General features: G+C 38.1%; 1 protein-coding gene across 11 annotated transcripts in view; it reads right to left on the reverse strand.

Annotated features, from left to right (window-relative positions):
- Window positions 1-15,690, reverse strand: part of grip2b (glutamate receptor interacting protein 2b) — a 343,140-nt gene that overhangs the window by 14,801 nt on the left and 312,649 nt on the right. For all 11 annotated transcript variants that reach the window (XM_088070121.1, XM_088070113.1, XM_088070108.1 and 8 more), the window contains exons 13-17: window positions 10,916-11,061; window positions 7,142-7,222; window positions 4,670-4,733; window positions 2,543-2,688; window positions 877-1,021 (exon numbers count right to left, since the gene is read on the reverse strand). In XM_088070121.1, the coding sequence (XP_087926247.1) occupies window positions 877-1,021; window positions 2,543-2,688; window positions 4,670-4,733; window positions 7,142-7,222; window positions 10,916-11,061 (582 nt within the window). The remainder of the gene's footprint in view (window positions 1-876; window positions 1,022-2,542; window positions 2,689-4,669; window positions 4,734-7,141; window positions 7,223-10,915; window positions 11,062-15,690) is intronic.

The raw sequence follows: 15,690 nt of genomic DNA on the forward strand, positions 1-15,690 counted from the left end.
ATTTAGCCTGGAAATTGCTAGTTTTAAATTCCATTACTTTTTCGTATCTGCACCAACCTGTTAAAGCAGTAAATTGGTAAAACATGAGTTGACTTCTATTATGAAATAGTCACAGGAACGCAAACAAAAGTATTTGTTGGTGAGATTAGCTCTGCTGCCACTACCGCAGTCACTTTCAGCATTTTTTGACAGCAGATCAATTTGAAATACTGCAGAGACTAATGAAACAGTCAGCGGCTGCCACAGTGAGCTGTTAGATAAAGAGATGCAGAGATAAAACTTAATGAGGTCACCATCTCCTTTCACTGTGTCTACTGTCTGCAGAATCATGCTGTGTGCAAGCATAAAATCAGATCACGGTTGCTCACACAATGATGGAAAAAACACAATTATTTCCTGACTTACACATGAAAACAATCGTTTATTTTGCTGCCCCAGAGCTCTGCGACCTGTTGTGTTAAACCACATTTGCTGTTATCACTAGTAACTAAAGGTGTCGCCAAATCAACCAGGACTAAAATCTTTGAGATTCCCACTTTAACGGTTTAAAGCAGCACTTTTAGTAGTTTTACTTTAGTCCTTGATTGTAGTTTGAGCTACGTGCTGTTAAACTGGTACGGAGGCAAAATGTTCAAATATATGGAAACGCAACAATCCAAAAATCTCCAGCTAAAGTGCCTTACCTAATGCTTCAACACTCAAAATGGTAACCTAGATTTCCAATACAAGACTGTGTGTTTGTGTGTGTGTGTGTATGTGTGCGTGTGTGTGTGTGCGCGACACACACACTGAGACAGCACGTACCTCTCGGCCAGGCCTCTCTTGGTTAGGCCAGTGTGTGTGTGTGTGCGACACACACACTGAGAGAGCACGTACCTCTCGGCCAGGCCTCTCTTGGTTAGGCCAGATATAGTGATGGGGTCAAAAGGCTCCTCGGTGCCTGAGATGGTGATACCCAGAGGGCCTCCGTACCGCTTCAGCTCCACCGTGTAGATGATGCTGCCTGACGTCTCCTGCTCATCTGATATGCACACACACACACACACACACACACGTGTTATTCTAATGTTTTAACTCCAACGACTTGATGACACTGCCTGACATATGTGGGCTCGGCTGATAAACACACACACTAAAACATTTCAGTTCAATTGGTGTTACTGCATCACATTATCTGTTCATGTGAAATGCACGCGCACGCACGCACACACACACACACACACACACACACACACACACACACACACACACACACACACACTTCACTCCAGAAGTAGGTCAAAACTCTTCTCAAGACAACACTGGTGAGGAAGACACAGTTTCCATGGTAACCAGGGAGAAGACTGCCTTGTCATCATGTAACATGAAAACATAATCTCTGCATTTTGTGTGTGTGTGTGTGTGTGCATGTGATCGTATCCTCTGAGTCATAATCTAACACGATTACACAATCCCTCCCGTTATTTGTGTTTTTTTCCTACACTGCATCAAAACACACACTGAAACAGACTGACATTTCCTTGCAACAACTTGGATGCGCTCATTGAATTGATTCCTCAAATAACACAAATCCAAGACGGTGGCTATAAAATCAGTCACATGTGACGAGTCTTTCGCCAGACTGAAAGTCAGGATATCAAGGCTGCTACATGTTGTTCATAGTACACACATAACACCACAACATTACGTTCTTACATGTTTGCATACTGTGTTTCCAATATTATTTTGATCTCCTCTTTATGTTTTTCTGTATAATAACTGTTATTGTTTCAGCCTAAATAATTCATTGCTCACTCCTCCAGTAGCTCCTGTGTACCAAATGGGTTCAATAAGGCATTTTAAGTGTTTAACCATTTTTAATCTGCTGCAGGAATCCCTCAGTTGTGGACAACAGCACCACCATGTGGTCAAACACTGTTAGTGTTTCTCCTTTAAACTATACCAGCCGCACTGATGATCCTGATTTAGCCCGTTGATACCTGAGCAAATGGGTTTTTTTATTTTCAAAAACATGGGGAGAAGGCAACAAGCACATTATGGCCCAAAAATAAAATAAAAAAAAAAAAGTTGCAAGAAAATAACTGAAAACAAAAACAAAAATTATGTGTGTAATTATTTTATATATGCTACTCCATCTTTTTCTATAACATAATTTTAAATATAAATTTATCTTAGATATAAATTTAATTTTTCTGGATAATTTTCACTATTTCTTTTCTAATAATCCTCCAATCTTTTTTAAACTAATTTTCTTGTCACATTTTTGTAATTTTTGTAAGTTTTACAAAGAAATCTAATCAGTTTGCTCAGGTTTTAAGGGTTAAAAAGCTTGTGAAAGGCATCTGAACCAGCACAAGAAAGGAGATGTCAAACCATGTTCCAAGGGTTAAACATAAAACACACACACACACACACACACACACACACACACACACACACACACACGCACGCACACACACTCATAAACAGAGTAAAATCCCTGCATCATGGTTACCATGTTTACAGGACCACCATACACACACTCACACATGCTCACATGTACCTGAGTTGTCTTCGTCTTTGCGTATCTTCAGTTTGACCAGTTCCTCACACTGCTGCAGGATCTGCTCCGCGTCGTCTTTGGAACAATTCTCCAGTCTGATGTTGTCGATGGCCAACAGCTTATCACCGGGCTCCAGAGTTCCTGTTCTGAAGGGGAGAAAGAGACAAAGGTAGAACCAGATATGATCGGGGACGGCCCGTGACAGATTTCTGCCAAACTGAACTCAGAGCAGCACTTGGCAAACATGCTGAGGAAAGAGGTTTAAAAAGCGTACTTTGAAGTTTAATGCAGATAATATGGAACAAATTTTTAACAGATACAAGTTTGATCTGGGCTACAATTCATGAAAAAAATGTTTTTTAAAGACTCCTTTCAGTGTCCGGTATGAACCAGGTCAGCCAATCAAACGTTTGAGTGCTCATGAATCCACAACTTCTCCCACATGCTCACTTACCGTCACTGCAGGGTGCTGCTCATCTTTTCTGCCACGGCGAGTGAATGAAAAGCGAATGACTGTAACTCAGGTTACTGCTGAATTTGGAATCCCTCCACAAGACGTACATTTAGTCACCAGGCAAAAATGAATATGATAGCTTTTGCATCTCTTTTAGCTAGACAACTTGTGCTGCTTATATGGAAACAGAAAAATTTCCTCCAACCTTTGAGCTATGGATTAAAAACCTTATAAAGAGACTGAAAAAAAGACTGAGTTAAGTCTGAGGAAGAGCGTTTTGGCTCGAAACGTAACTTATTTTCGCAGAATAAAATCCTTGAAGGGGAGCTCCCTGGTGTGCAGACCTCTATTTTTTCACATTTTTTCACATTAAAAACCTTATAAGCTATTTGGCTTTGGAGAAAATTTGATATTTTACAAGAGAGTGTGCTCAGAAATGCTATGCAATATTACAAAAGTGGACACTATTGTTACAGTTTACTTGTTTTGTAATTTTCTACTCATTTTTTTTAAATTATTGGTTGTTACTATATTTGTTTGTTTTTTGGTCCGTGGGACCTTTTTAAACCTAATCTATTTTATTTTGTGTCTTACCAACTATTATTGTCAAATTGAATTTGTTAATGTTTTTTTAATTGCTTGCTGAATGGTGCAGTGGCACATATGGTATTTTTGAAATTGCATCTGTGATAAACTGTATTTGTGGGACTTTAAATACTTATAAAAAGACCTTGAGTAAAAAGTAGAGTAATCTGTCTTAAGTTCAGACACCCTGGAAGCTACACTCACTGAACAAGACTGAATGAAGCATTTCATCCACGTGGGACATCAGCGAACTCAGTGTACCAAGAGCACTAAATGAACGAGTGGGGACAGATTAAACTGGACTCAAGTTGAGAACAGGGAACTGGGATGTCTGTTACTTGAATGACAGATCAGTGGACAGAGACATTTCTGTAGCACCGTACTGAGCCTTCATAGAGCACCTACAGACAAGCGGGGTGCTGATTCATTGCATTAAAATGAAAATTTTATCCTTAATGTAAAGGTATACGTGATGACTGCTCATGCACTGAAGACACGTTTTGTGGGGCAAAAGTGCAACAGCTGTTGAAGATGCATGTACTATCATGCCACTGAGCCACTGAGAAACTGACACCATATTTTGCAAAAAGTATAAAAACTCAAAAGGTTCGACACATTTACATGTTATCAACTTAAAGGAATGAAACTGTGAAAGACTCGTCCACTCATCACTAAGACCTAAAGTACAGAAGCACAGAACAGAAAAGACTGTAAGAAGAAGGTCAGATACAGTGTCTGTGGATCACGTCAAAGGGTTAATGAAACCTGGTCACCTTTCTTTAGCTATTTTTAAACCTTGTCATTTGAATAATTTGTAGCTGTCATATATGGGTACATGGAAAAGTCAAGACTGGTAACCTCTGATTGTCTGTTTTTGTTGTTCTTTGTTTGTTTTTTTCCTTTCATTTTATTTTGTTTGTTTGTCATTTTCTTATTTTGGTTATTTGTGTAAACCTAGATGTGAGGGTGTGGCTGGGCTTTTATGTAAATGATAAACAAGTATGTTCATGGATTCACAAGCCAAACAATTATATTTTGAAAATATAAATAAATCTGCTAGGAAAAAAAAAGAACAGACTGTGAGATACCTGTGAGCCATGCTGCCCTTCTTGATGTCCGAAATGATGAGAGGCTCTCCTGACTTCTTACTGGCTGTGGAGGGAGATGACATCACACTCAGCAGCAGAAAACAACAATTAAGTGCTGTCAAATCTGAAAAAATGAAACTACTACCACTAATAATAACAACCATAAATAAACTACAGTTGTAACAATGACGAAAAGTGCTACATAAATATCACCAAAAACAAAATCAGTTACATAATCAGGTTTTTTTGTATTGAGAAGCAATAATAAAAGAAAGATTAAATCTGTATTTTTTTAAATAAATTTTGTTGCACACATCACAAATTTAAATTTATCTTTCACAGACACAGAGATTGGGGAGGGCTGAAAATTATACTTTGTCGCATTAAATCTCTTATACTCTTATCAGGAGGAAAAACTGTCCAAGTCAACGGATAAATTTGAGTCAAATCAGCTAATATTTTTTGGGTTTTTTGCCTGGAGGAGCCGTCTCACTTTCAGCGGTGGACACTTCTGCTCAGAAGATGGCACCATTGCACCATTCTCTGTCTCAGAGACCGCCACAGTGCAGCTTTTCATTTACAGAGAGGCATAATGAAGTGAAACTGAAAACTCTCTGGTGCCAGACAATGATCCGCTCTATTTAACAAATGTCGTTTTATGTTGATGCATACAAAAGCTATCAATACATCAGGCCCCTACACTGAGTATCTCTTAACTTATACTTTTACATTAAATTGTTAAGATGATCTTTTATCATGTAAAGCGATACATATGGCTTCAATGGAAGCTTTTAATTACCTGGAGAGTTACACATATACTGCAGTTTCACCGTATTATAGTTTAACACATTTATGCCATATGGAAAATACTTTATAATCAAATAATATATATAATATATAATGCATTATGGTGTGTTTTTATAAAGTAAGGCGTGGTAATTAGTGATGCTTACTCATGAATTCAATAGTTTACTTTTGGTAGTTGAAGTGCATTTTATATTTAGGTTTTGCAGCATTGTACATTTCTCCAAACCGCTAACTTTTACATTTCATACGCATCGTATCACCGATTGTGAAGTGACGTAGTTCGTGAGCTGACTAGAGATGGGTACCGAAACATGGTATTAAATGAGCACCAGTGCTAAATTATCAAAGGCCGTAGTATTGATAAGCTCCGATGTTAATCGGCTGTTTTTATTGGTAATCTTTAAGGTTTTGGTTTAATTTATTATCGTGCTGCAGCATCTTGCCCACAGTCTGTGCCAGGACACACACAACTGAAGGCAATGATGCTCCTCACTGTAAGTGCAATTAAACCTTTGCGAGGTAAAAAGTCAACACTGTATTGATACTTTTTCGCAAGCACAAACATATTAACATGTAGAAATCTCTGTCTGCAGTCTCCCATCCACTGACACTGAGATTACGCTTTATACAAGCACAGAACGCCAGCTCAGCAAATGGCCAAGTGTTACAAATGGGCTAAAATGAAAGCTGTATATAGTGTTAGCTCCGTTTGACATTTATCTTGTAATTGGGCAAATTCTCTTATACTTAGCTGCTGGCTGAGACAAACAGCCTGTCCTTCCTCTACCAGCGTTAACATTACCTGCACGCATCGAATCAAATCACCATAGAGAGCAGGACAGAGGACAGGACGAATTATGGCTAGTGACTAATAAAAACTAAACTTCACTCAGTATTGTGATATCAGGAATATCATTTATACAGTGTCTTTGCTGCTGTAAAAATGACTTTTGCTGCTCTACAAACAACATTTAGTTATATTTGAAATATTCAGTAATCCTGTACTGGATTTTGTTTTTTAATTAATGTATTTTCCAAATAGCAATGATTTAGTATTGTAAGAAAGTGATAAAGACTATCGATAAAGCACCAAACTGATAAAGAGTATTGATAAGAGTAGTATTATATTGTATCAATAAAATCTCAATGATAACCATCCTTTGGAGAGACACCAGCCACAGTGCAGAACACTGTTTGAAACCTTAAGCATGCCAGAAAAACAATGTTTTCTTCAAAAAATCAACATAGCACGGTGAGTAATTCATGTCAAAATAGTAATTTGGGGGGAAAGCATTCCTTTAAGATTTGCCTTTACTGGGCATAAGTGGCTGAGACCAAAAAACAGCCTCCGTAAAAGATCACATATGTGCAGTGTGTCTCCACACCATCGTTTGGGCTCTAACATATAAGGCCAGCGGGTTGTGATGAGTGTCATCAGAAAGAAAAGCAGACTGTGAGTGTGTGGCCTGGTGTCTTTGTCATTTTATAAACAGTGTTAATGTTTATAGCTGAGCATTCCTGCAGGCTGCAGTTACCATGAGAAATATATGTGTATGCTCGTGTGCGTTTAAAAAAGCGCAGGGTGGGCTTTTAACATTCAAACATCCTGCTGGCAGTTCAAACAAAAAATAGATCACATGAACAGCGTTTGGTGTGTGTTCCTACCACTGATGGTGAGCCCCAGCTCCACTCCTCTTTTCTTCGGCAGTTTGACATGGAAAGTACCACTACTAGGCACCACGGACTCTGTGGGACAAATGCAGAAAATCCATCATTATTTTTTTTAAAAAAAGAAGCAACAAATAAGTCTTTTCATCCCACTTAACATTTGTAATTACAAGGCTTTTAGCTCTCATACTTATCTCCTCTGAATAGCTCTTCTCCGGGGCAAACAGCGACTTCAAATCCTCACTGTTTGCCTGCGTGAGTCATAATACTAATTCCAGCAGTAAAACAACTCGACACCCAGGCATCAACACGACGAGAGCGAGTCGTGAGCTGAGCAACCACTTAAGACTTTTTAACAAGCTCTTTGGATCAGCTCCTCGCTTCAGGATCGTCACCAAGAAGCTCTAATCACCCACTGACACTGCAAACACGACGATCACATCTGCTGAGCATCAGGCAGATTTCCTTATGTATCAACATGATTTAATTTCATGAACAATGTTTTGTCTGACAGCTACAAAAAAGTGGATCATAAGTAAATTCTGCTCAGAGCTGTCTAACTTCTTCAACAGTTAAAGTCTTAAATAGTACGTGTGGGAATATGCCACGTCGACTTTTTTGTAGTTTATGGAAGTGTAAGAAATCATTTTAATTTCTCTCTGTTTATAAGACAAATGCTAATTTTATAATTACTTGCTGGCTTTGTTAACTCAAATGATGCAACATTATGAAAGGCAAAACAGTGGAAAAACATGATCTATAACTACAGAGAGCTACACAGCTCAAATCAAGTCAAATAAAACTCTGAAGTCTCTGAACCAGTGATCATAAACGAAAACATGTTGATTTCAATAATATGAGCACAACAAACTATAGAGAGGAAACATAAAAGGAGTCTGTACTCGTATACTGTACAGACTCCTACAGAGAAGTTCAGTGTTTACTTCAGTTAATGCAATGGATAAATCTACATTAAAAAGCAAAAGCAGAATAACTGACTGGCGGTTGTGTGCCTCTGCAAAACCAGTCAGGTAGCAGCTACATTTTCAAACTGTGTCTGTCCACACTCATGTAGCCATGACAGCCGGATACTTTGTAAATATGGATGTTGCTGCAAAGAAGCTTAAAAAATGTGGACGCTTCATGCATGTTTTCAACCCGGCAGCTCAGAACATTCATACAATCAGCACAGTTTCAGGGTGGACACCCATAATTAGTGTCAAAAATGTAATATCTGACCAAATGTCCGTACTGTTCCTGAGTTACGACATTAAATAATGGCCAAAAAACATTATGATGTCACAGTGAAGATGATCTTTTGACTATAAAATGTCATCACTTCATCATTTTATCCCATCAGACATTTGTGTGAAATGTTGTCAGAATTAGTGTAGGAATTCTACCCTGAGGTGGTCAAAGGTCAAGGTCACAGTGACCTTGACCTTTGACAACTAAAATCTGTTCAGTTCATTTGTGCCAAATCTGAGGAAATTCTCTCAAGGTGCTCTTCACACTTTACTTACAAGAATGAGACTGACGAGATCAATGACCTTTGACCACCCAAACGTAATCATAATCACTTCATCTTCGATATATGATATTTGTATAAAATCCCTTAAGACGGTCTTGAGATATTCAATTCAAATCAAAAACACTTTTCGTCCCAGAGGGGCAATTCGTAAGGTGCACAGAGCAGTACGGTAAAAAACCTTACATAACGACAATGACCTAAAAGACAAGAAATAAAAATAAATAAATAAAAATAAAAAAGCAATAAATAATGCTGCAATAAATATACTGTAAACATTACTATTGAAATAAAAGTAGTGTAATTGCATTCACAAGAATGGCACAAAAAGATGGACAGACAGACAACCTTGAACATAATGCCTCCAGCAGCGGCTAATTCTGATGTTACTCATGGAAAAATAACGCATGTATCCTTGAGCTCTACGAAATGTGCTGAATGCATCTCCTTCCTCACAAAACACTTGCAAAGTTGACTCAAAATATTTTGAATCCTACATGGTTAAAGTCCATTTACTTGCTAGTATTGTTCTTCTTTACTGAGTTTTTTTCTGTTGCACTGACGCAAATCTTTTTTTGCGTAAATTGGTGGAATAGACAAAACTGTCAGGTCTAAACAGGGAGCCATTCGGAGAAAAACGGCGGTGAGAGAGCTTGACTCAAACGAGGCTTCTCAAGCAGGAAAACCCTAAAGTAAAAAGATCCAGTGAAAACAGCATGGACATGGCTCTATAGAATAAGACATATGCACTAGAAATTAACAGAGTTTCACAATTTCTCATAATAGCTGTGCAGGTTAGAAAACAATACAACACTCATTTAAATTAAACTATTTTTACACCAAGACAAAGAAAATTTTAAGTCATGGAAATTTCTCTAAACACTCTTAAACATGAATTTATTTTTGTGTTTTGCTTTTTTTTGTTTTGCCTCTGCACCAGAATTAGCCACTGCTGGAAGCATTATGTTTAAAGTTGTCGAAACAGTCGACTTTGCAAATGTTTTGTGAGGAACGAGATGCGTTTCGTAGAGCTCAAGGATACATGCATTATTTTTCCATGAGTAACATGTTAACATGGTCTTTTTGTGTTTACTAAAAAACTGCAAAGAGCTCCTTTAATGTAACTTTAACAAAAAAAGAAGATCAAGTTTTCAATATTTTCCAAAAGTTAGAAAGTAAAAGTCCTGAAAAGCAGTAGACTGTTCTTTTGTAAAGATGGCACTCATTAAAAATAATTGTTTGCAATCAGCAGATTCACTTCAAAACAAACAAAAAAACACTGGAAATGTGGTCTTTTAAAAACCTGGATTGATTATACATTTATCTGTGAGTTCAAAAACTTCTTTCAAAATGCAACTGTGTGACTTGTTTTTCACATCAGAGCTAAGGACGGTACTATGTTAACACACAGCTTTGAACTTGCAGTTTTTGTCAGTGTGGTAGTTGGATCTTCATGGGGTTAAAAGCATGCCCTGCAGAGAGGAGCTGTAATTACACTCCCGCAGGCACTGAGACAAAAGCTCTCAGCAGCTGAGTCTGACCAGTTCATGCCGTCTGTGTAAATGTGTTTGTGTGTCCATTTTCCAACTGGAGGCCAGTCGCAGCTGCTTCATACATGTTTCAAGAATTTTAGGAAATTTCTAGGATTTTAGGACATTTCTCTGGTTGTTGGACATTTCTCAGATTTTAGGACCTTTCTCTGAATATAGGATGTTTCGAGGATTTAAGGACATTTCTACAACTTTAAGAGGTTTCTCTGATTTAGAGACATTTCTCGGATTTTAGGAGGTTTCTAGGATTTTAGGACATTTCTCTGAATTTTGTATTTTTCTGGGATTTTAGGACATTTTTTTAGATTTGAGGACATTTCTCTGATTTGAGGAGGCATCTAGGATTTTAGGACATTTCTCAGATTTTTTCAGACATTATTCCAGGATTTTAGCACATTTCTCGGATTTTAAGACATTTCTCAGATTTTAGGACATAAAGAGCTTAACTGGGACTTCTGTAGAGGGGGGTGCAGGGGTGGGGGTTGGGGTGGGGGCAGATGTGGCCCGCAATCAATGATTTAAACCCTTAAACCCCGTTGATGTTGTTTCAACAAGAGGTGTCATAAAGCCACACTGTCATAATACAGAATAGTAAGACACCAAATTATAGCAGAAATCATATATGTGGAAGTAACGATATCAGAAAAAAATAAAATCTGAGGATGTGGAAAATGTTTCGTTAACTGCACAAACCTGCTACATCGAATTCTATCTCCAGTGTGACCTTATTGGTCAGCGCCGCGTCTCGGAGAAGCTGATTGGCCTCCTCGAGTGTTCCGTCTTCTGTGGGGATTCCATTGATTGACAGAAGACGGTCTCCTACCTGCAGCAGGCCACACCTACAACAGGAGTAACCATGGTGATGTCAGAGAGATAAGCAAAAACAACTGAAAGGCTTTAGTATGCATGTCAGGCATGTCAGTAGTTGGCAGTTTAACTTTGTAATGACACACCATGTAAACAGCACCTTTATCTTGCAGTTTTTGAGTTTCATGAAACGTGAGCAAAATAAATTTATTTGTAAACTGTGAAATTTACGTGCGTTTCGGCATTCATCATGTTAGTAGCTCCGATCTTTCTGTGGGTACTAACAAAACCAACACCTGCTCCTGACTGTTGGGAGTGCTTGTATAAATAAAGAATGCACATAAATATTGCTTGTCATTACTAGAAATCGCTGCATTTTCTGCCAGGATTGTGCCAAAAAACACATGCACGTTAAGCCAAATCATCTTTTTCTGACTTTTGGGCGTTAACCTTAAGTTTGATATTTCAACATATCAACTGCACGATGACATACAAATATAACATATCTGTGGGTTTGCAGAAATGTACAGTGCAAACATTTATTCTGCAGATGGGGTTGGTTTCTGCAGTTATTTCAGTCTGAATGACCCATTAAGTTTCCTGAAAGCAGAGGGAGATAAAGGTTTTCAAAAACATCCTGAAATAAACCCTGTTTTTGTAGCTATTTTCTGAGCCTATTTAGATATGATTACCCCCCGGGGTTAAATAGCTCCCTAAAGGGAAAGAAACTCAGGCTCGTAGGTGTACTAATCGTCAGTAGCCCCCTGCCTGGGATCTTTCTTCCTTTAATCCATTTTACATAGACAGATGAAACCAGAAGGAGCCTCAGACCTCCTGCTGTGTTACATACCAAATTATTTTTTTAGCTACTGTAGCTTTCAATACTGCTGTTTGGATTTTAAAGATTCCAGTTCCCAAAACATCCACCTTTGAGACACCCCCGAAGCTGGCTCCTAACTATATTAATCAGTTCTGCAATGAAACTAAAGCACAATAGTGATGACTCTTAAAGTCATTAATTTTGTAAATTCCTTGGCAAAATAGACGTATATTACAAAGGAGTGATTTTCTCTTTTGAGATATTGGCCTGTGCATTCAAACAATTTTGGAAGTGAAGCCCCTCATGCGTTCTTTGGAAACTTGACTACATTTCAAGTCACTTCAGTTATATGAGCCACTGCTGGGGACAAACCCAGCGATGAGCTTGTCTGTGTAAAGGTCCTGTATGTTGGATTTAGAAAAAAATATTGGCAGATAGGGATGTCCTGATAATGTTTTTTTTTTTTCCCCAATCCCTAACACGTCATTTAATTTTCATCATCTGCAGATACCGAGCTCCAATCTGATACTGAGAGTATGCTTCTTTAAAGGTAAGATAAATTAATAAATCTGCAATGCATTAGCCTATTATTTATCAAAAGCACCTTTCAAAACACTTAAGGTCACCTTACAAGGCAGAGTTATAAAACTGTAACAACAGATCGACTGAACACATTTACAGTGTATAAAATCCTTACAATCATTATTTTTTTATTTTACAAATTAAGTATAAAATGGCAAACCCTCCCTTTTATGTGAACCTGCTTTATTCTGTGTTTTTAACGGTTTGTTTCGGAGAGGAACAGATCTCTGTAGATAATTCAGCTTCAGGTAAAAACCTCCTGAACAATGAACGCTAAAGGAATTCTAACCAGGAGAAGTTTCAGCTGATTGCAAAGTGCAATCCTCACCTATATGCCTCTAAATCCCCCTAAATCTTTAACACTGAATCTTTAAAGCTAGATAGCATAACGCACTAAACCCAAGGCTTGACTTTTCATGAGTATTTAATGAAGCCCACAAATGTAAAACTGCAATGAAAGCACTAACTACTAAGAGAGACAGAAAAAGCTGAGTCACACTGCAACTAATGCTATTTAGCAGCTTGAAATTGTGCTAAACAACAATTAACAATTTAAATTAACTTCTGCAGCAGAAAGACAATACACCAACGACATTCTGCTTACAGCGTCGAAAATTAGATCAAACTAAATACAAACAAATGATATCCAAAACAACAATACAATTTTAAATGCACTCGTTTCTTTCCTTCTGTTTTAATTGTTTTCCTGATAATGCTGTTTTTTAAATGGCCATCTCTGTTATTCAATTATTCGTTTGGCAGATGCTTTTGTCCGAAGTGATGTACCAATGAGATGTGCTTGCACAAACGCACACAACACTTGTTATTGACTTGGTTTAGTTTATACACACGTGGACAAAATTGTTGGTACCCTTCGGTTAATGAAAGAAAAACTCACAATGGTCACAGAAATAACTTCAATCTGACAAAAGTTATAATAAATAAAAATTCTATGGAATTTAACCAATTAAAGTCAGACATTGCTTTTCAACCATGCTTCAACAGAATTGTTTAAAAAAATAAAATCATGAAACAGGCCTGGACAAAAATGATGGTACCCTTAACTTAATATTTTGTTGCACAACCTTTTGAGGCAATCACTGCAATCAAACGATTCCTGTAACTGTCAATGAGACTTCTGCACCTCTCAGCAGGTATTTTGGTCCACTCCTCATGAGCAAACTGCTCCAGTTGTCTCAGGTTTGAAGGGTGCCTTTTCCAGACGGCATGTTTCAGCTCTTTCCAAAGATGCTCAATAGGATTTAGGTGAGGGCTCATAGAAGGCCACTTTAGAATAGTCCAATGTTTTCCTCTTAGCCATTCTTGGGTGTTTTTAGCTGTGTGTTTTGGGTCATTGTCCTGTTGCAAGACCCATGACCTGCGACTGAGACCGAGCTTTCTGACACTGGCCAGCACATTTCTCTCTAGAATCCCTTGATAGTCTTGAGATTTCATTGTACCCTGCACAGATTCAAGACACCCTGTGCCAGATGCAGCAAAGCAGCCCCAGAACATAACAGAGCCTCCTCCATGTTTCACAGTAGGGACAGTGTTCTTTTCTTGATATGCTTCATTTTTCCGTCTGTGAACATAGAGCTGATGTGCCTTGGCAAAAAGTTCCATTTTTGTCTCATCTGTCCATAGGACATTCTCCCAGAAGCTTTGTGGCTTGTCAACATGTAGTTTGGCAAATTCCAGTCTGGCTTTTTTATGATTTGTTTTCAACAATGGTGTCCTCCTTGGTCGTCTCCCATTAAGTCCACTTTGGCTCAAACAACGACGGATGGTGCGATCTGACACTGATGTTCCTTGAGCTTGAAGTTCACCTTTAATCTCCTTAGAAGTTTTTCTGGGCTCTTTTGTTACCATTCTTATTATCCGTCTCTTTGATTTGTCATCAATTTTCCTCCTGCGGCCACGTCCAGGGAGGTTGGCTACAGTCCCATGGATCTTAAATTTCTGAATAATATGTGCAACTGTAGTCACAGGAACATCAAGCTGCTTGGAGATGGTCTTATAGCCTTTACCTTTAACATGCTTGTCTATAATTTTCTTTCTAATCTCCTGAGACAACTCTTTCCTTTGCTTCCTCTGGTCCATGTTGAGTGTGGTACACACCATGTCACCAAACAGCACAGTGACTACCTGTAGCCCTATATATAGGCCCACTGACTGATTACAAGATTGTAGACACCTGTGATGCTAATTAGTGGACACACCTTGGATTAACATGTCCCTTTGGTCACATTATTTTCAGTCTTTTCTAGGGGTACCATCATTTTTGTCCAGGCCTGTTTCACGAGTTTATTTTTTTAAATAATTCTGTTGAAGCATGGTTGAAAAGCAATGTCTGACTTTGATTGGTTAAAATTCATAGAATTTTTATTTATTATTACTTTTGTCAGATTCAAGTTATTTCTGTGACCATTGTGAGTTTTTCTTTCATTAACCAAAGGGTACCAACAATTTTGTCCACGTGTGTATTTGCGAGCAGCACTACAGCAGTGGCTTAGACTCTCTAAACATCATCAGCTTTCGTATTTAGCTGCCTTCACATGAGCCATCACTTTCCAACATAAAGAGTGAAGAGGTGCTGAACCAAACAATTTAAACTTTGATCTTGCCTTCTAATGAACTGAAAAAGAAAATCGTATTATTATCTCTGTGTGAGAACTGCACACCGCCTCAAAATCACAAAACCACAATCCAGACAGGAAGATAATCAGCCCAATCACCAGAATAAATGTTGGCATTGTACATTTTTGCAAACCAGAAATATGTTACAATTGTATATTATTATCTAGCTGATACACTGACACATTATACTTGGTTATGGCTAGGAAAAGATTTGGCTTAAAGAGTTGGTAGTATGATCCTGTCAGGAAACACAGCAAGAAAACAACCACTTAATGTGTCACAAACCACATTTGTTGACTAAAAAGCTGCTGGAAACACAGTAAAAGCTGCTAAACTATCATCGCTGCCATGTGGTTGAATGCCTCAGCACACCAGTGAGGTTAGACATAAAGTTTACATCTTCATGTCTGTGAAAACATGGATGCACAAACGTCTTCTTTCTGGCAGCACTGAAGATCTATACAATCACCACAGTTTCATGTAGACGCCCAAGATTAGTGAAACCATTCAGTATCTGGCCAAATGTATTGAACAGAAATGTGCTGTTTAATGACATTATGATGTCACATTGAAGTTGATCTTTGACCCTTTGGATAAAAAATATCAGAAATTTTATCCTATT

Source organism: Plectropomus leopardus, chromosome 2 (assembly GCF_026936395.1).
Source record: "Plectropomus leopardus strain MGB_pleo_1.0 chromosome 2, ASM2693639v1, whole genome shotgun sequence".
NCBI classification, from domain to species: domain Eukaryota; kingdom Metazoa; phylum Chordata; class Actinopteri; order Perciformes; family Serranidae; genus Plectropomus; species Plectropomus leopardus.